A 21,285-nucleotide genomic window follows, 5' to 3' on the forward strand; every position below is an offset into this window, starting at 1 on the left:
TTCCATCTTTTGGGGGATTTGGCATCAATGTGATTATACTCACTTCACAGAAAGTCTTTTTATTGCTTTTTTTTTTTTTAACAAATATAAATGACTACACACATGCATGCTATAATGATTATGCTTGGTCTATCTTTTCAGCTTCCTCCCCTTCCCCTTTCTCCTACTCCCCTCCTCCTCCCCCTCCTCCCCACCCCTCATTAGTAATAACTGCTAAGACTTCCTGAACACTTTCAGAGTGCCAAACTCTGTTCCGAGTACATTACATGTATCATCTCATCTAATGATTCCTCAGTCCAGGGATTCAGGTCTTGCTGGTATCTGCATTCACAGACAAGAAACCCGAGACACAGGGGGTCAGACACTTGCCTAAGGCTGCAGACCCAGTGGAATTCTGATTTCTCACCACAAGGCTGTCCTGACTCTTCACTCATCTGCCTTTTTAAAAAATGCTTATTGATTTATTTGGCCATGCTGGGTTTTAGCTGTGGCAACCGGGATCTTTAGTTGAGGCATGAGAACTCTACTAGCTGCGGCAGGTGGGATCTCGTTCCCTGACCAGGGATTGAACCCCGGGCCCCCTGCACTGCAATCTCTTAGCTCTTAGCCACTGGACCACCAGGGAAGTCCCTCACCTGCCTTTTAAAGTCAGGCTGCTCTGTGGCCCCCATTTCCTTGTGTATTAATTCTAGTGTATTAACCAGACGTCCTCAGTCTTCTTTTGCTTTTAGTCTGACTGGACATTAACTCTGCTTTTGAGAGTTTCTGATGGACAATTTAGACATTCCACCAACATTCCTAATTCTGTAATTGTTACCCTTCTAAACTGACATGAAACATGTCTGGCTGCCTGCCAGGAGCTTTCAAGACACAACCTGTGCTGGGTAATTTAGCTGGAGGGACAAGACCTAAACACGTAAGAAAGTGAAATAACAGCACATCAAAATGACAGTGACTCTAGGCAGGCCGTGATGAACTGCCAAGAAGAGGGTGGTTATTAAGTGGGGAGGACAGGAGGGTGGAGAGAAGGCTTTGGCAGCTGACGTTGGCTTCTGACAGGGGACTGGGAGGGCAGCGCTTCCGCCGGACCCCGAGGGCTCAGGCAGAGGAGCAGAGGGGGCCAGGGATGCTGACCATAGGGTCAGCAGCACTGACGCGATCTCACCCACAGCATGGCTTTTACCATTGCTTAGTTAGCGCTTCACGTCACTTAACTAACTACCCAACTAACAAACACGGGGCTTCCCTGGTGGCTCAAACGGTGAACAATCCGCCTGCAGTGCGGGAGACCGAGGTTCGATCCCTGGGTGGGGAAGACCCCCTGGAGAAGGAAATGGCGACCCACTCCAGCGTCCTTGCCTGGAGAATCCCATGGACAGAGGAGCCTGGCGGGTTGCAGTCCATGGGGTTGAAAAGAGTTGATCATGACAGAGCGACTCACACAACACACATTAGCCTGGTTTCTTCTTTGTCAATGATGTGAACAGTGAAGACGAGAACAGCTATTTCAGTTATCTATGGCAAGAATCAGCAAACAGTATCACATGGGCCAGATGTGGCCTGTTGCTCATGTTTGTAAGTAAAGTTTTATTGGAACACAGCCGTTCCTATTCATTTACATATTGTCTGTGCTTTCAGCTTATAACGGCAGAGTTACTTACTATTTATCTGCTAATGAAAAAAGTTTGCTGTTCCCCTATGGCAAGTTCCCTATGGCAACTTGTCTTCTTATTTCCTTAGTATAAATTCCTTAAATAGTATTTATGGGTCAAAGGGTATATTTAATAAACATTTTGATATTTACTCATTCCATGGCCCTCAAAAAATGTCATGTTAATTTATGTATCCAGCTACAACGTTCAGGAGTGACTTTTCCCCACATGTTTACCCACTCCAATTATTATCACAATCTAAAAATTTTAGCAGTCTGATAGGTGAAAGGAGATAGAGTAACATTAACTTTATATTTAAGTTTCTTTCCAGACAGTTTTAAAATATTACTATTTTTTTATAAGTTAATATTTTTTGCCTTCTTTTCTACCAAGGTGTTCAGGTCCTATGGTCATCACTTACTAAGAAGATGAGAATCACGTGTTGCCACATAGCCTTCAAAGACAGGAGAAAGCATGAATTTCATTAAAAAAAGTTTGAAAGTACATTAAGTGATGAACACCAAAAGTATTTCTGTGTAAACGTCTGTAGGGAAATAGCCAAGACCTAATAACCCTGCAAACTCATTAACTCTAAGGTTTAAAGGACTGCAATTATGATATAGCTACACTTTATTTCTCAAGCATATCTGTACCTGTTGTGGGGTCTTGTTGGAAAAAATAATAGCGGAACCTCCTTCTTCTTCGTTAGGGTAGTCAGGAAAAGTGCCTGTTAAGTTCCTGAGGAGGAAAAAAAAGGCAGAATAAACATCCAGGAGCGCAGCCCTCTCTGCTACATTCCTGACGAGCTGGCTCTGCTCAAGCTCACTGAAATGAGTGATGGTTATTAGGACGGGGCTCCCTGCCAGTTGCTGGCCGGACATGCAGTCTCTAAGGAGCAGAAGGACCCTGTGACATTCAGAAGCAGGTTTCTCTCCTCAAAGCAATTGTTACTCTGAGTCAGACCTCTCTCCTTAAAGCAGACTGTACTTTTCTGCCTCTTTTTTAAAAAAAAATTATTGCAATACTCCATGCTTGTGTTAAGAATGACGACAGAAGCACAAAATATTTCTTCCTGTTTAAAATGTAGGATAAACACAGGATTTTGAAATAAAACAGAAACATGGTGTTGTTCAAATTACAGACTTGGTACTAGTGCATGAAATAGGCATGCACGCTTTAGATTTCAGTGAGTCTAAGCCCCACGTGTTAAGAGATAGGAATAGTCATTGTTTTCTGTAGCCATATAGTTTCTATGTTTTAAAAAGCAGAGTTTGAAATTTAATGTTGAGAAATTTCAGAAGGGATACAAAGTTAATTTTTCCAAGAGAAACTACCTGGACATGAGTGTTATATTTATTACATATAGAGAAAGAAAAACTTTATCAAGTTAGTTCCATTAATCCAGAATCTAAGGGTTAGAAGAGATGCCTATGCTCAAGATGACTCTATGTTCTCAAGCTTTTGGCCTTAGTTGCTCTTGACAATATTTTTTAAAAAAACAAGTTCTATTTATTTGTTTTTAAAATTCTTGGCTGCACCTTGCATCAGGTGGGATCTTAGTTCCCTGACCAGGGATCAAATTTGCACCTCCTGCATTGGAAGGCAGAGTCTTAACCACTGGACGTCCTGGGAAGTCCCACTCTTGACACGCTTGATAATTTTTGATGATCCCTAAAGCTTTTGTTTATGTGAGTTCTAGCTGGTGATAGTTACTGTATTAGGTATCAAAACCGCAAACTTTCTATAATATGCATTTTCATCACAAACAACAATAATAAACCCATTAGGTGTTCACATAAGTAACATTTTTAATGAAGAATATATTTCCCAGAAGAAAAAAATTAGAGGAGTGCAAGTGTTCTGGCTCAGTGGAACTTAGCAGGGTGCTTCTATATGCTTCTGTATTCAATCTGCTGCAATATGTTGTTTTGGTTGAAGTATGGAAAGAAAATCTGGCCTCACGCGGATGTATAATTAGAAAAGAGAGGAAAGTTTTAATAGCCTTTTAGACAGCTGTGAATATTTGGCTTTGATTCCACACCACAGCCTTCCTAAAGGCTGGTGGTGATGCAGAATCTGAAACCTTATCAAGAACTTTGCCTTCCCTGCTACATTAAAAGTCATGCATCTTGTGCGCTGAACAGATCTTTCACTCAGACATGATTCTATAACATCAGGTCTTGATCATTTCAAAACTAATGGTCCACTGATTTATGCAGATCTTCCCAAAGCTGATATACATTGTGTGGTATCAAAAATCACAGTCATCAATAACTCCTAGACGGCATATGAAAAAGCAGAGATGTCACTCTGCTGACAAAGGTCCATCTAGTCAAAGCTATGGTTTTTCCAGTAGTCGTGTATGGATGTGCGAGCTGGACCATAAAGAAGGCTGAGTGCCGAAGAATTGACGTTTTTGAAATGTGGTGTTGGAGAAGACTCTTGAGAGTCCCTGCAACCACAAGGAGATCAAACCAGTAAATCCTAAAGGAAATCAACCCTGAATAATCATTGGAAGGACTGATGCTGAAGCTCCAATACTTTGGCCACCTGATATGAAGACCTGACTCACTGGGAAAAACCCTGATGGGGAAAGAGTGAGGGCCGGAGGAGAAGGAGGCAGCAGAGGATGAGACGGTTGGATGGCATCACCGGCTCAATGGACATGAGTTTGAGCAAACTCCTAGAGATAGTGTAAAACAGGGAAGTCTGGCTTGCTGCAGTCCATGGGGTCACAAAGAATCAGACACAACTGAATGACTGAACAACAACAACTCCATCAATCTCAGACTCTAAAGCTAAGCAATGGGAAGCTCTCAGACTCACAGAGATGACTACAAGATTTCCAAACTTGTCATCTTTGCTAGAAAGCTTGGATTTTATTATTAGCAACAAATACCCTCATTTGTTTTCCTTCAGGCTTACTTGGGTCTTTTTGGAGAAAGTATCTCCTGCAAACCTGAGTCTTAACAGCCAGAGTGTCAGTCGTCTTTTCAGTGAAAAATAAGGTTCCATCGAAAGGGCTCACTCAGTCTGAAACTGGACAGGTGGCAGGCACCCACTTTGAATGGCCTTCACAGTTTGGGGTGCAGCAGAAGGCAGTCACTCAACTCCAGGTCCCTCATGTACAATATTGAAAAGCTACGTATTCAAGGGTAAGCCCCACAATTATTTTCTACTGTGTCCTCAAGGATATTGTTAAATGAACTTTTTAAAAAGGAAGGTGCATACCAGCGAGGATCTAGATAAACTGGGGCCACTGCCTTGGGTCAAGGTCAACACCCAGCAGCTCCCTCACCAACTGCCTCCGCCCCAGTGCTTTGGCCCCTATCCCTTCTACAGATTGCCCCCCAAACATCTTAGGACAGCTTCATCCCTGTCTACATAAAACCTCTCAGGTCTCCTGAACCTTTCCTGGGGGCTCACTCAGTTGGCATCTGACTCAGCTCCTCAGCGTAGCTTTGAAAGGAACTGGACACAGTGCAGTGTGCGGCTGGTTGGGAGGTTTGTGGACAAACGCATCACCCTTGGGGATGGTGGGTGATCACCCACTATGTTCAGTTCAGTTCAGTCACTCAGTTGTGTCTGACTCTTTGCAACCCCACGGACTGTAGCGCGCCAGGCCTCCCTGTCCCTCACCATCTCCCAGAGTTTGCCCAAGTTCATGTCCATTGCATCAGTGACGCCATCCAGCCATCTCATCCTCTGACACCCTCTCCTCCTTCTGCCTTCAATCTTTCCCAGCATCAGGGTCTTTTCCAATCAGTTGGCTCTTCACATCAGGTGACCAAAGTATTGGAGCTTCAGCTTCAGCATCAGTCCTTCCAGTGAGTATTCAAGGTTGATTTCCTTTAGGATGGACTGGTTTGATCTCTCTGCTATCCAAGGGACCCTCAGGAGTCTTCTCCAGCAACACAGTTCGAAGGCATCAATTCTTTGGTGTTCTGCCTTCTTTACAGTACAGCTCTCACAACTGCATGTGACTGGTGGAAAGACCACAGCCTTGACTATATGGAACTTTGTTGGCAAAGTGATGTCTTTGCTTTTCAACACAATATCTAGGTTTGTCATAGCTTTCCTGCCAAGAAGCAATCTTCTCCTGATTTCAAAGCTGCAGTCACCATCTGCAAAATTATTATGTGGTAAAGATACTGACTTGGTAAGTGGTGGCTATTTATATCACAGCTTTCCATCAATTATAGTTTAAATCTTAATTTCACAGACATTTATCTTCAACTTTCATCATTTTGCTGATTGTCAAAGTTGCTGTGCAGTGTGTGCTAGAATCCACCACCGCTGTACCACTGCCTGCCACCTCCCCACTCCACACCCCTCCCACCCCCACCAACCAATTTCCATTTGCTCTCAAATTGCTGCAACAGGCAAGGCCGAAGCAGGTTCTGCAAATGGGCATCCCAACTGCCAGACGGACCAAGTGATGCAGAAAATGGAACTCATCACACGGCTGCATGAAAAATAACCTGAACTACAGACACTTCACTCAGATCGACAGAACAGGAGAAACAAGAGGTGAGAATCATCCAAAAACACAAAGTCTGAGAAATGGAGGCGGAACTTGTTAAGACAGGACTCATCAGCTATTTGTGAGCTCTTAGCATTTCATCACCTCTGAGCAAATGCTGACACATCTCATGGGGATTACGGTGGCGGGCAGTTCTTAAGTCACTTAGTCATGTCCGACTCTGCGTGATTTCATGGACTGCAGCCGCCCAGGCTTCTCTGTCCATGGAATCTTCCAGGCAAGAGCACTGGAGTGGGTTGCCATTTCCTCCTTCAGGGGATCTTCCCCACCCAAGGATCAAACCTGCAGTCTCCTGCATTAGCAGGCAGATTCTTTATCACTAGTGCCACCAGGGAAGCCCCATGGGGATTAATTCAAGCAACAACTCAATTTTCTGGAACTACATTTAATTTGTATTAAATTAAGTATAATTTCCAAAACATACACTTTCAGGTATTCATTAAACCCACTCCCTAAAAAGTACCTGGGAAGAGCAGTTCTCCTGGATTCCCTTACCCTCTTGCTCTCCACCTGGGTGCCCCTTCCCAATAAAGTCCTCTGCTTTGTCAGTTAAAAAATGAAATAAATAAAGCAAAATAAAATTAAAAATAGGAAAATTTGAATAGGAACTCTGAATATGAAATATATTTATCAAACTTGAGATTTGTCAACAAACTAGAGAAGGATATTTCTCAAAATCAAACGATACCTCCCCAGCATGAAACCCAGATCACCCCTGAAAAATTACGAACGAAAGAAGCTGAGAAGCCAGCCAGGCCCCCGCCTCACCAGAGAATTAGCCTTCTAAATGATGATGCCCGCCAGCTGCTCCAGCATTGGAAAGCTCCAGTAATCTGACATTTCTTCCAGCTTCAATTGCTACCAACCTTAGTTCTTGACTCGGAAAGCATCACCTCCATGTTGCATAGTCAAAATTACCTAGGATAATGGCTTCTGAGTCCTAGGCTCTTGAGTGGGACCTGCACCATCTCCTCCCTAAATGGGCTTCAGGCAAGGTTCACATGTGTAAACCAATGACTCTGAAACCACAGCCATCCATCATTTGATCCCATACTGTTCTCACTTAATTTTCTCCCCAAACCCCAATCCAAACCCTTGGTCCATGACGGGGTGTTCAGTATGTCTTTGGCCCTGAAGATATGACATTTGTCCCGCACATCTCAGAGCCTCAGAGAACAGCCCTTGCCTGAGGCATCGTGGAAGCGGGTCCCCACTGTGCCCGAGGCCAGTGGCCAACAGACCTGCCCCCTCCTCATGTTACGCAGGAAGGTGGGAGGTAGCCCCCATTTTACTTTGTACAAGTGGTGTCTGTCTGGCATTTGCATAACGCAGACCATCTTGCTGCCATTTCCTTTGTTGTTGTTTAGTCACTAGGTCGTGTCCAACTCTTTCTGACGCCACGTACTCTGCCAGCTTCCTCTGTCCATGGCATTTCTCAGGCAGGAACACTGGAGCGGGTTGCCATTTCCTTCTCCAGGGGACCTTCCCAACTCAGGGATCGAACCTGCGGCTCCTGCTTGGCAGGTGGATTCTTTATTGCTGAGCCACCTGGGAAGCCCTGCCGTTTCCTTACTGTGCCTGAAAAATGGCTTCATAGTCTGGAGGCAGAAGCCAGGAATGGGGCAGAGGAACCCTCTTGCACTCAGACGGAGAGGAGCCAGCCTGGCCCATCTGGAATGGCTGAGCATCAGAACTCACGGCAATTCAGGTGACCTCGTTCACACCTCACGGGCATCTCCGAGCAGCAGCGACCTCTTCTCGGAAGTCAGATGCTCTGCACAGGATGCTGTTGGCTCATTATTTTAAACAGGAGAACATAAAATTTGGTGTAACTACAACCCCCTGCCCCAGACAATTATTCCGGGGTGGGGTGGGGGTGCCGATGATGGAAGACCACAGAGAAAAGCCCCAGTGCCATCCTGGAAAGAGCAGAATTAAAACACAAACAGGCCAAGCAGTTCTGAGCCCCCTGTAGTCTGTTTCACCTGTCTCACCAATGCATTAGCATTCCTCTTCCTCGGATGCCTCGGTTTAGACCAATTTGGGTGTAAAAATGGAAGCCCAACTTGAATTTGCATTTGCATTTCTTTAGCTGTTACTGACGTTGATTGACACTTGGCTACATGCTGGCTGCATTTGTGTAGCTATCTCCTTGGTGGCTGAGTGGTAAAGAATCTGCCTGCAATGCAGGAGACCCGGGCTCGATCCCTGGGTCAGGAAGATCCCCTGGTGGAGGGTATGGCAACCCACACTAGTATTCTTGCCTGGAGAATCCCATGGACAGAGGATCCTGGAGGGCTACAGTTCATGGGGCTGTGAAGAGTTGGACAGGACTGAGCAGCTGAGCACGCACGCACTCCTTACCTCTTGGACTCACTTATTAAGTAGAAATGATCATCGCCTGTGCATTTGTTTCATGCCGATTACACAGCATTTCCACAGACGCTGTTCACAAATTGTTTCTCATTTCATCCTTAAAGAAATTCTGTGAGATGAGCCCTTCTCTCCCCATTTTGCAAAGGAGGAAACTGGAAAATGTGAGAGTTTATATGACTCTTCCAAAGGCAAACAATTCCTTCCTTCTGGGAAGAGCCAAGATTCCAACCTTGGGCTTCTGCCAAGATGCCCAGGATCCCCCACTACTCACAGTCACTTACTGGCTTTGTCAAAAATCCTTAGACAATAGATTGCTTAGGTCTTCAGCTATCAAGTTTACATTATAAACCTATCACACGTGGGCTTCCCTGGTGGCCCAGATGGTAAAGAATTGTCTGTAATGCAAGAGACCTGGGTTCAATCCCTTGGTAAGGAAGATACTCTGGAGAAGGGAATGGCAATCCACTCCAGTATTCTTGCCTGGAGAATTCTATGGACAGAGAAGCCTGGTAGGCTACAGTCCATGGGGTCACAAAGAGTCGGACATGACTGAGCATTCAGACATGCACTTTCACATGCATGGACCTTTCATAGGTACACATTTAACCCAATAATTCCACTATTGGGAATCCCTACTGAAATAAAAGCAGAGATATTAAAGCTTTGTGATGCATTTTTGTACTAGCAAAAGCTGTAAAAAATAAAAACTGTAATAAGAAACTGCAAATAATCAGATTGCAGGGAATGGTTATATAACTGTGGTTAAGCCCCAGTGTGGAATCCAGCATGGGACTAAACTTCACCTGCTCTGCTTTAGCTTTTCACCACCAGCACTGAACAAATATTTAGGTGGATGAACACATTCAGTTCTCATGAAGATGACTTGACTCTGTGTGAACAGGTGTTGTTGTTCAGTCACTAAGTTGTGTCTGACTTTTTGCAACCCCATGGACTGTAGCCCAGGCTTCCCTGTCGGTGGAATTTTCCAGGCAAGAATACTGGAATGGGTTGGCATTTCCCCCCCTCAGGGGATCTTTCTGACCCAGGGATCGAACCCAAGTCTTCCGCATTGGCAGGTGGGGTCTTTACCACTGAGCCACCAGGGAAATGAACAGAGGGGATGCTAAAGACAGAATATGAAGGGGGAAAACCGGGCTGGGGATCCATCCGGGTTATTAAAATAAAAGGGGACAGGACTTGTTCAGTCGCTAAGTCCTGTTCTGACTCTTTGCGACCCATGGATTGCAGCAGGCCAGGCAGGCCTCCCTGCCCCTCACTATCTCCTGGAGTTTTTCCAAGTTCATGTCCACTGAGTTGGTGATGGTTTGATGGCATCACCGATTCAATGAGGACAGGAGAGTGTCAAACAAGTGTGTGTTTATGTTTGCAGGTGCAGGGGAAGGCAAGCACTGTTCATCTGGATTAGCTAAGAGGGAGGGGCTGGAGGGAGGAGACCACTGATTTTTTTCCTGTGTATACTGCAGTATTATTTTACTTGTTACGGCAAATAGGAATCATGTTTATAATGAAATAAAACTATAAAGTAAAACAATTTATAATAAAAAATAAATTTTATTTTTGGTTGGCTTCCTTTCTGTCGTATTTTAGGGTTCGGTTATTATATAGACCCTGTAATTTTAACAGTGGAAAAAATTTTTGTTTCTATAGTTGGAAAATTGTGACCTTTCTCCAGGGAAGTTAAATCCTCTGTTTTCTACTGCTTGTTGGCTTTAGCAATTAAGGCAATCTGGTTATTGCGAGTGTATTTTTCCCATTCCTATTACTTTTTAAACTTAATTTATCATATGCTATTTATTTCCATCTAGGTTTGTCAGTTCTGGGGCTCTCTTCTTTATTTCACTGATTTATGGTTGTACTTTTATATTAGTGTAATGCATTTACCTTATTTTTCTTTATAATATTCTTGAAAACACAGTGCCATTTGTCCTTCCTTATTGTTCTTATTTCCTGATTTTAATCCTAATGACTTTAATAATTATGTTTTCAAGTTCAATAAATAATCCTGTTGGGATTTTAATTGAAAATGTGTCCTGTCTATAAATTACCCAGAGCAGTCGTGTCATCTTTCCATTTAAGCAGAAACGTGGCACGTCTCACCATTTATTCAAGTCTTTCAAAATTTCTTCAACATTTGTAGATGTCTTAAACTTCTTAAACTTTTCATATCTCTCTATTTCACAGTCTATCACTAATTTTTTAAAAAATAAGTTTTTCTACTTTCTTAAAAATATTCTTCTTTCCTTTTGATGTCACTATATTGACAAAAATTTATACTGTGGCACTAATTATTAGGCCTGGAGTAGGAAATGGCAACCAACCCATTTCCATACCCTTGCCTGGAAAATTCCATGGACAGAGGAGCCTGGCAGGCTACAGTCCACGGGGTCCCAAAGAGTTGGACATGACTGAGCAACTGAGCAAGCAGGCACTAATTATTAGGGGACGAAATCATCTGTATTTTCCTTTCTCTTGTGGGACAATCTACAGTGTTTCCTCATTCGGTGTATAGCTCTCTTTTGTTTTAAAAAATACTTGCTGTTTCGTTCATTCACGCACTCGTTTAGAACTATGTGCCAGACACTGTTCTGGGCACAGGGAAAAAGCAGTAAACAAAAGATTAAACAAATCCTTGTTTTTTATTCAGCTTACATTTTTATTATGCTAAGAATTAACCCTTCTCTTTGTTTTAGAATTTTTAAAATAAGAAGTGGGCATTCCATCTCATCAGATAGTTTTTCTGCATGACCTGAAATGATTATAGTGCTTTTCCTGATGTATATAATATTGCATTTTCCTACCACGGATCTATTTATATTCCTGGGAATAAACACTCGTGTCTAATTTTGAACGACTTGGAAACCTAAAAGTCCTCTCTGAAATAACAAGGGAGTCAGAGAGGAAAGGCAGAACCCAAACAAGCTGGCTACGAACCAGGAAAACAATCACAGCATATGCTTCTTCATCCTATGGCACACGGAGTCAGTAACATAAGTGGAAGCCTCTAGTCTCCCTTCTCCCGGATCTCATGAGCAGAGACAACAAAAGCTGCACGGTGGTGAGTTCTGGGAGCAGAAACTATAGAGGCACATCTCCCAGGTGCTAGACGCCCTGTGGAGGAGGCCGCTGGGGCCGGGCCACGGCGGTGCTCTGAGAAGGTGTCCCTGGGATGCCCTGAGAAGAGCCAGGCCTTGGTTGGTGGCCACAGGACACTCGCCCTCCTGGAGAGGAAAGGGAGCCACTTTAGGAGGCAGGGGCATGGCCCGCTTTAGGTTTTTACAGGATGATCCCTGCTCTCTGGGGCCATGCCTTTGTGCACCTCCTTCCTCTTGAGTGGGGCTGGGACTCTGGCTTGGAGCCAGTACTACACACGAGCGTGACGACACCTCCAGCCCACAGCAAGGGACGGAGGCCCGCGGTCCAGCAGCCCAGAGACACCGAACGCTGCCCACAGCCCGGAGGGCATGGGTGCAGATGAGACCCCGTTGCAGCCTTGTGAGACCCCGAGCAGAGGACGCAGCTGAGCCCAGACTCCTACCCACAGAGACCCTGGCAGCAGCAACGGGGGTGCTTTTCAGTCAGTAAGTAGGCTTGTAAGTCTGAGTGAGACCGTCATGGACTCAGCCATACGTCGTGAACACGCTGTCATCAACCTGGAAACAGACCTGGGGAGCCAGGGTGGTTGTGGGGAGGAGGGTTCAGAAGCTGCTGCCTGCAGGCCAGGCGGCAGCAAAGTCAGAGGCCTGGGGGGTCAGTGTATGAGCCGAAGCAGTGATAGTCGCTCAGTTGTGTCCAACTTACTGCGACCTCATGGACTGGAGCCCACCAGGCTCCTCTGTCCAAAGGATTCTCCAGGCAAGGATACTGGAATAGGGTGCTGTTCCCTTCTCCACGGGATCTTTCCAAACCAGGGATCGAACCCAAGTCTCCTACATTGCAGGCAGGTGGTTTACTGTCTGAGCCCCAGGGGAGTCCTGAGGGTCGGTGGGCTTGGAGCACAGTTTGAAGCTAATGGGGTTTTCTAGCCGACTGTGTGCTGGGCTGAGAGAGGATGAGGAGTTGGGGAGACTGGATGGGTGGGTTCTCATCTGTTGGGATGAGGGGCTGTGGGGGGCAGGTCTGAGGGGATGAGGTGCCAGCTTACTTTTGGATGTGCGGAGCTTGAGATCCCCTCCCCCTGGTACCTCCGCCCCACTCCTGCATGTCAGTGGGGATACTGGGCGGCAGTGACATCTCCACAACTGGAGTGAGGATTCACATTTGGAGTAAACCAAACAAGAGATGGAATGGTACGCTGTGAGCCGGGATGAGGTTACCATGGATACCGAGAAGGGCAGGAAACGGAGGGAGGCGAGGGAGGAACCAGCGATGCCTTTGAGTAGCTCCTGTCATGTATTTTATGTTGGATGATTTTTCTCCTCTCTTTTCAGATGACTACACTGCCATTTATGTCATGTAACCAACATTGGCCCCAGGACAGGGCTGTAACCAATATCAGCCTCAAGACAGGGAATTTGTTGGGCAAAGCTGATGATTTCAGGAGTAGCAGAGGCCACTTCAAGACAGATGGCCTTTCCAGCTAGAAAGGGCGAGGTCCCAGGCCCCCAGCAGGCGGATTCCATTCTCCATCGGCCGCTGGTTCTCTATGGTAAACCGAAGGGCTTAAATGTGACAACCTTGGATCTTGGTTTAAAGATGCAACGTTGGAGCTTCCCTGGTGGTCCAGTGGATAAGAATACACCTGCCAGTGCAGGGAACATGGGTTCGATCCCCGATCTGGGAGGATTCCACATGCTGCGGGGCAACTAAGCCCACGTGCCACAACTACTGAGCTCCAGAGCCCGTGCTCTGCAACAAGAGAAGCCACAGCAATGAGAAGCCTGAGTACTGCTTTTGGAGAGCAGCCCCCGCTCCCTGAAACCAACCAGAGAAAGCCCACGCACAGCAACAAAGACCTGGAGCAGCCAAGAATAATAATTTTTAAAAAATGCAATGTTATTTCTGGATAACCTGATCTAGCGATCACATTGAAATGATCTGCAAAGAATCTTCCATAGCCCTGTTTTCATGTTTTAAGTACTATGTGCTCAGAACTTGCTATCATGGTCTCTTTTAATCCCCCCAACAGTCCTGAGAGGTGGCTTGCTGCTGGTAGTATTTTTCAGATGAGAAACCAAGGTCTGGTGAGTTTCAGCGGCTGCCCCAGCAGGGCCAAGTGTGGACCAACCAGAGAACCTGCCGGGTCGGCTGCCCCGCGTTACACTTTACCCAGACCCATGGGCAGAGCTGAACTGATGGCCACAAAAAGCACACGGGTGGTTTAGGTTTCATAATAAAGCATTAAAATAAATCTGTAGACCCAATAATGAAGCGTTTAGTGGGAGCTAAATGTATAATGAAAATGGTATTTAACTGGAAATGAAGAAACCAGGGCTGCAGTCAACAATTAGAGGTGTGATTTGAGCAAATCGCTCCATGAGCTGGGGAGCCTGGTGAGTTTCCTTGTGTCAAATGATGCTGTTGAGCTAGGTCTGCTCATTCATTGTTAAAAAGTAAGTATTGTGTGCCTATCAGACAACTTCTAAAGTCCCTTTCAGCTCTAGAAACTATAATTTATATGTGACAATGTTAATGGGGGAAGGGCAATGTTAATTTCTTACAGAATACTCAATGATTAATGTTGCTTTCTTGTAAAAATACCTTCGACAGAGCTACCTGCCTTTATATCCTTTTATTTAGAGGAGCCTGAGGAGGAAAAAACCCCACGCCTTCTATATTTCAGTTAGCAAACGTGAGGCTCTGAACATTTGGTAAAGTTGGGGCTGATTAAAGATTTATGCATATTGTCAAAAATTCTTGCACAGACGTGAAAAGGACCAGCTCTCGAGTCTGCAGTGATTTAGAAAGCAGAACTCCTAAAATGATAAATCTCCCCCCTGAGCTCTGACACCGAGCTTCAGCAGTCCCACCGTTTCAGATGCCCAGGACAGAGATTTATCTGTGTTTCATCAAGTATGAAAAATATATGGATGGAGGGGTTTCCGGCCGGTGCCCCCCCAAGTCTTCCAACCACCTCCATTAATGTCAGCAGGCTCATAAATTTCTCCTGCGTTCTAAAGAAAGCAGCTTGTGCCACCGCACAGAAGCCTCCGAAAGTGTCACTTGCTGCCTATAAATTCACTTACACTCAATAAAGGCAATTGGCTACACATGGACTTAATAACCGTGGCCCTCACTGGGAAACTGAGGGGTTCACCGTCTCTCAAAGGAGAGGAGGAGAGAGTAGTGTATAAATCGAGGTGATGTCTCGGTTTCACTTTACAAAATCTGATTTATTCATTGATGTTTCTACTTATTAGTGGGCTATTTATTAGCAGTTACCATTCCAGGAGGAAGCCTCCTTCTTCATCCCAAGGTTTCACTGTTGCTCAGACTCAACTCCTACATGAAACTCCCTGCCCTACCCTGTGCTCACATTTATTTTATTAAAAGGGACAATATATTACCGATAACACAATCGACTATCTAGACTTTGATTACTCTTCTGTTGAGAAAATGATTAATATGCTTTATTTTCACTTTTGTCTTAAATATTTATATGTATAGGAAACTTAATATAAAGAACACATCACTCCAGGAACTAATGCAGAGAATTTTCTGTTTAAATAGATGTCCATCCATTTCTGTTTACACACCTGTCATTTTAAACTACAGACATCATTCATTCATCAACCATTCTTCAGTCAAAGGAGCTGCTGCCCTTCCTAACTCAGGAGTCCACAAGGCTAAGAAAGGCAGACACAGGGGAAGGTAGGTTAGCAAAATGTCCACATTTACATTCCAAACTTGGTTCCTTTGCTCTGCTTTCAAAAAGAATCATTTATAGACAGCAACAGAGCAATTACAGAAAAGGGAAGCTTTAGAGTTCAAGGTTAATTCTGAAGCTCCTCTGACCTCATTCTATCAAGTGACAAATAAAGGCATGACAGTTCCTGTCTGGAGCAACACGTGTGTTGATGTCTGTCACCATATAACACAGAACTGAAGAGTCTGCTGAGTCAAACCCAAAGGCTTTATACCCAAACAATAGCCTGTCCAGCCTTGCAGGGTATAAAGTGCTTATAAAGGCAGTGGCTTCCAAGCCATCCAACTTTCCCAGTTTGAGTGGCTTCAGCAGAAAGCCAGGAGATTTGGGGGCTTTCATATCTCCAGGATAATACTGGCTTTAATTTTTTCAGTGATTCTCTGACATTCCGTACGGGGATTACCTACACTTTGCCTCCCCCCGAAAGGCATGCAGAGGCTGGCGGTTCCTCTAACCCAAGGCCTTGCTAAGGTGCTTCAGTTGTGTCCGACTCTTCATGACCCTGTGGACTGTAGCCGGTCAGGTTCCTCAGTCCATGGGGTCTCCAGGCAAGAATACTGGAATGGGTTGCCGTGCCCTTCTCCAGTGGATCCTCCCAGGGATGGAACCCACGTCTCCTGCATTGCAGGTGGATTCTTTACCACAGAGCCACTGGGAAAGCCCAAGGTTACTCAAAGTATTACCCCAGGTCCAGGACTCAGCATCTCCCAGGAGCTTGCTAGAAGTTCAGACTCGACACCAAAAACACAGGCAACAAAGTAAAGACAGACAACTTGAAGGACATGAAACTAAAAGCTCGGGTGCCACAGAGGAAACCGTCAACAAAACAGAAAGGCGACCTACAGGATGGGAGAAAGAATTCATAAACCATGTATCTGATAAGGGGTTAATATTCAAAGTACATAAAGAACTCCCACAACTCAACAGCAGAAGAGCCCCAGATAACCTGATTTTAAAATGGGCAAAGGAAGTGAATAGACATTTCTCCAAGAAGACATACAAATGGCTAATAGGTACACAAAAAGATGCTCAACATCACGAATCATTAGGGAAACGTAAATCGAAGCCATAACGAAGTGTCCCCTCACATGTGTTAGGACGGCTGTTATCCGAAGAGGAAAGGTAAGTGTTGACGACGAGCATGTGGGGAAAAGGGAACCTTGTCCACTGTTGGCAGGAATGTAAATTGGTTCCGTCGGTATGGAAAAAAGTATGGAGGTTCCTTAAAAAAATTAAACATAGAGTTACCATAGAATGCAGCAACCCCACTACTGGGTATATCAAAGTGAAAGTGAAAGTCACTCACTCGTGTCCGACTCTTTGCAACCCCAAGGACTACACAGTCCATGGGATTCTCCAGGCCAGAATACTGGGGTGGATAGCCTTTCCCTTCTCCAGGGGATCTTCCCAACCCAGGGATCGAAGCTGTGTCTCCCGCATTGCAGGTGGATTCTTTACCAGCCGAGCCACAAGGGAAGCCTAAGAATACTGGAGTGGGTAGCCTATATATATATATATATATGGGTATATATATACCCATATATATATATATGGATATATATCCAAAGGAAATAAAATTGGGATCTCAAAGTAATATATATACACTGTGAAATAACAGAAAAAAGGTATGTTGGTCTCTGCCTCCAGTTCCTGGCACAGGAACTAAATGCCTTGGACTTTCCTGGGTGACAGGAGAGTGTTCTGTCCGAATGAGGTGATGCGTGCTGGGCTCCTGAGTGGGGGCTGGCCCCCAGAAAGACCAAGCCGCAATTAGAAGCTTGAAAATTTCAGCTCCATGATCTATTGACTAGGCAGGCAGGAGGAATGAAAACTGAGTTCATGGTCGGTCATGCCTATGTGAAGTCGCCTCCAGACAATTTCCCGAAGCCAGGGGGTTTGGAGAGCTTCTGGGGCTGCAAGCCTGGTGTCCGGAAGGGGGCGTGGCAGCTGGTGCCTCTCCTCACACCTTGCCTGTGTCTCTCTTCCATCTGGAGGTCCACTTTTATCCTTATCACTCTTTTTTATAACAAACAAGTCAGTGTGTTGCCCTGAGTTCTATGAGCTAGTGGAGCCAGCTGTCAAAGCCAAGGGAGGAGTCCTGGAAACCCAGATTTACAGCTGAATGGTCAGCAGCATGGGAGACAGCTGAAGCTGGAGCGGGCAGCTTTGCAGGGCTGAGCCCTTAACATGGTTGGGGGGGTGGTCTGAGGCTCTCTAGGGAGGTCAGAACTCCACGGCATCACAGGACACCCCAGCTGGCGCTGCAGAGACCAGCTTGATGTGTGGACAACCCACACACATAGGGAGTCAAGAGGCGGCATGGTCAAGGCGTGTGAGTCAAGGACACACACGCAGGAGGAATGTTTTCCTCTTTTACACACATCTATGTTCAATGCAGCGTTATTCTCAAGATGAAAACAACCTAATATGTCTGTTGACGCATACATGGGTAAGGAAAATGTGGTCCATACACGCGACTGAATATTACTCGTCTATAAAAAGAAGGAAATCTGGCCATAGGCGACAACATGCATGAACCGCAAGGGCTCTGTGCTCCAAGAAGCGAGTTGGACACACAAGGACACATGACTCACGTGAGGAACCCGAAAGGGTCAAACTCACAGAAGCAGAGGAGAGGGGTTTGCCAGGGGCCGGGGGAGACAGGAAGGCATCAGTCAAATGGTACAACGCTGCTGTCAGCCAAGACGAGTAAGTTCTAGAGATCTACCACATGGCATGGAGCTAGAGTTTACAATACTGCACACTTCACGTTTTTGCTAAGAGGGTATAAGTGATGTTACACACTTTCATTGCACACGCAACAATAAATGAAGAAAAGAATGGGAGGTGATTATAAAAAATTCAGACTCTTCCCACTGAGGACCTACTGAATCAGAGCTTCGGGGGCAAGGGGGATCTGTTCTGACAAGCTTTTCAGCTGATTTGCTCTTATTTTTTTTTTCCAGGCCGTACCATGTGGCATGTGGGATCTTAGTTCCCCTAGCAGGGCTTGAACCCATGGCCCCTGCATTGGGAGTGCAGAGTCTTAACCACTGGACCACCAGGGAAGTGCCATGAGCTGCAGTGTGAGAGGCACTGCAGTCTGACCTGATGCTAATTACAGAGTTTGGCTGGACCTGCAGCTCAGCTCCGCACATGTACTGCATCCGCTGAATCGCAGGCACGCGGCTGGGTTCAGTGAAAACCCGAGGAAGACACCACTGTCCTGTTCGTCCCCCCAAAAGCTCACAATCCAGAGGGAAACACACAGGTTCGGTGCAGGGGACCTGGGGGCTGGGGGTGTGACCTGGAATAATCTATGGCCCTTAGAGAGACAGTCTGGCCACTGAACTTGCAGAGGAGCCTCAGGGCCTGTCTTTCCATGGGACTTGGGGCCCAGATAAGCCTATAGCTGCTGGGTGCTATCTGATTTACTGTGACAATGGATGGCAAAATATGCGATTTCATGCGGGTGTGCACCCGTCCCGAAGGTCTCTATGAGAAATGCCTGAGTCCTTGATTTCTCATCCACCTCTTCTTACGTCCCCCATTCAAGCTAATATATTTTCCATCAAAGCCAATGGTGGAAAAAAGCTGTTCACCTTCTCAGAGGAGTCATCCACACATGTTCACATCTCTTCCACAGACCACAGCTGCTTTGGAGAATTTACTGAAACTATAATTACACAAGGAATTCGAAATGATGACCTGCAGTCACCTCCCCTGGCCATCCGTTTCTCTCTATCCTCCTGAAATCTCTTTTTAGTTTCTGAAAAGAACTCACGCTCAATGTAGAAAACCTGAAATATAAAGGCAAAGAACAGACAGAGCTCTGGTCCCATTCCCGGGAAGGTATCGATCATGAACATTCTAGTGGCTTCTTTTTGATGTCCTGCAAAGTCCTCCAAACAATTCTGAACTCTCCCCTGAGGACCAATCCGGGTTTGACACAATGATCAAGCTTCAGAAAGCCTCTGCTCACCCTGACTTTAGTTCTGCCAGGAGCAACCCCAGTTTTTAGCCAAGCTACCTGACTTCTCTGAGTCTGCTTTGTCACCTGCAAAATAATTGGAGTCAGCCAGCGTTCTCAAATCCCGCGGTTCCTCTGTGGCTCTCTCCCGTTTACTGACACAGACCGTCACCATGCTCTGCGGAAAGAGGCTCAGAGGCTGGGGCAGAGAAGGAGCTGGGGAGATGGAAAGCTCCAGGCTTCTAGGGGGTACCCAACGAGCAACCCGGCCGTAGGCAACTGCTATCCCTTCCCACGAAATGACAGGGGAGTCCCAGACGCACAGGACAGGGTTTCTGCTGCTGGGAGGTTCATAAGGAGGACGTGAGCTCAGTGTCGTGGGAGCAGCAAGCCTTTTGGAACCAAGGGATCTGAATATGAATGGCCTCTCGTGAGTCACGGACTCCAGGAAAGACACTCAACTGTTCCCAGCCCTGGGGTCCCAGAAAAGCATCCACGGGGAGTGCCTGGAGAGACCCTCCTGGAGGAGCAGTGGCCAGGGATGCAGATCCAGAAGGAGGGCCCAGCTTCCTGAGGAGTGAACAGTGATGGAAGCTGGTGCAGACCCAGGGGCCTAGGAGATCCCGGCCGGGGACAGCACGGAGCTGGGTGGGAGAGATCCGAATGTCTTTTCTGAAAGAGACATTCACTTTTCCAGGCAGATGGGAAACTCTGAAGTTCTGCCCTGCTCCAAACACCTTCCCAGCACCATTCTCAGCAGATTTCTGCTCATGGCTGGGGAGGTCTAGTGGGCAGTGAGAGAGGAGTCTATAAGTCTGTCTAGGTCCACAGGCCTTAAAATTACAAAGCTTCACTTGCTGAATGGTACCCAAAGGGGCAAATTTTACTGCATTTAAACTCTATCTTAATCTTCAAAATTACAAAAAACACTAGCAAAGCATGCCAGGACCTCTTTCAGGAAGAATGTATATTTCCTGGTGATCTGTAGACGTGTCGCTCCTGTAGACAAGTCACATCCCGGCTCCCCACCCCGGGGACTAGAAGCGCATTCCACCCTGTCTAATTTTTGTTTGCCTGCCTTGTCATTATCCCCTCAGCTTTATCCCCACCCCCAGCCCGTGCAGCCCTTCCGCCCCCTCCTCCACCACCAGCCAGTCCCTCCTGCCATCAGGAATGCAGCGTTTTGAAAAGATGCTTGCGGCTGCAAATATAAAGGCCCAGACCCAGGAACGAAAATGCAGAGTGTTTTGACTGTGGCAACTATTCCACATTGCAAACTTGTGTGTCTGAGAATGTGCTGGCCTTCTGATAACAGTGTTGGCTGTTCTCGCTGTCATTGATATGATGGTGTCATTTAAAATAATTACTGAGGCCGGATCATGTGCCACACACTGTCCTAAGGGCTTTATATATATTATTCTGTTATCTTATCTGTGAGGTCAATACTGTTAATACCCTCATTTTAAGATGAGGAGAAAGAGGTACAGAGAGGTTAAACAACTGGTTCAAGGTCACACAGCCTATAATTACGTGTTAGATCTGGGATCTGAACCCAGGCAGCCTGGCTCTCAAGACCACTCCTGCTGCGTGCATGTGATTTGCAAGGTACTTGTTTATGATACAGAGCATGACAGGTGCCCTCACATCATTAGATTAAATAGAAGAGGCATTTTATTTCCCAGCCAAGCTCACCCTGCTGAGGATGAAAATCATTTCAAGACCCCAGAGTCCTGCCTCTTTGCCACCACTTCTGATTGACCCCAAAGGGCAAATTTTACTGCATTTAAAGTCTATCTTAATCTTCAAAGCTATGACCAACCTAGACAGCATGTTAAAAAGCAGAGATATTACTTTGCCAACA

At 45.9% G+C, this 21,285-nt stretch overlaps 1 protein-coding gene across 3 annotated transcripts in view; it reads right to left on the reverse strand.

Moving 5' to 3' along the window:
• IQCA1 (IQ motif containing with AAA domain 1) overlaps positions 1 to 21,285 on the reverse strand; it is a 195,274-nt gene that overhangs the window by 114,934 nt on the left and 59,055 nt on the right. For all 3 annotated transcript variants that reach the window (XM_043878061.1, XM_043878060.1, XM_043878062.1), the window contains one exon: positions 2,306 to 2,390. In XM_043878061.1, coding sequence (XP_043733996.1) covers positions 2,306 to 2,390 — 85 coding nt within the window. The remainder of the gene's footprint in view (positions 1 to 2,305; positions 2,391 to 21,285) is intronic.

The sequence above is a fragment of the Cervus elaphus genome, chromosome 20 (genome assembly GCF_910594005.1).
Source record: "Cervus elaphus chromosome 20, mCerEla1.1, whole genome shotgun sequence".
NCBI classification, from domain to species: Eukaryota; Metazoa; Chordata; class Mammalia; order Artiodactyla; family Cervidae; genus Cervus; species Cervus elaphus.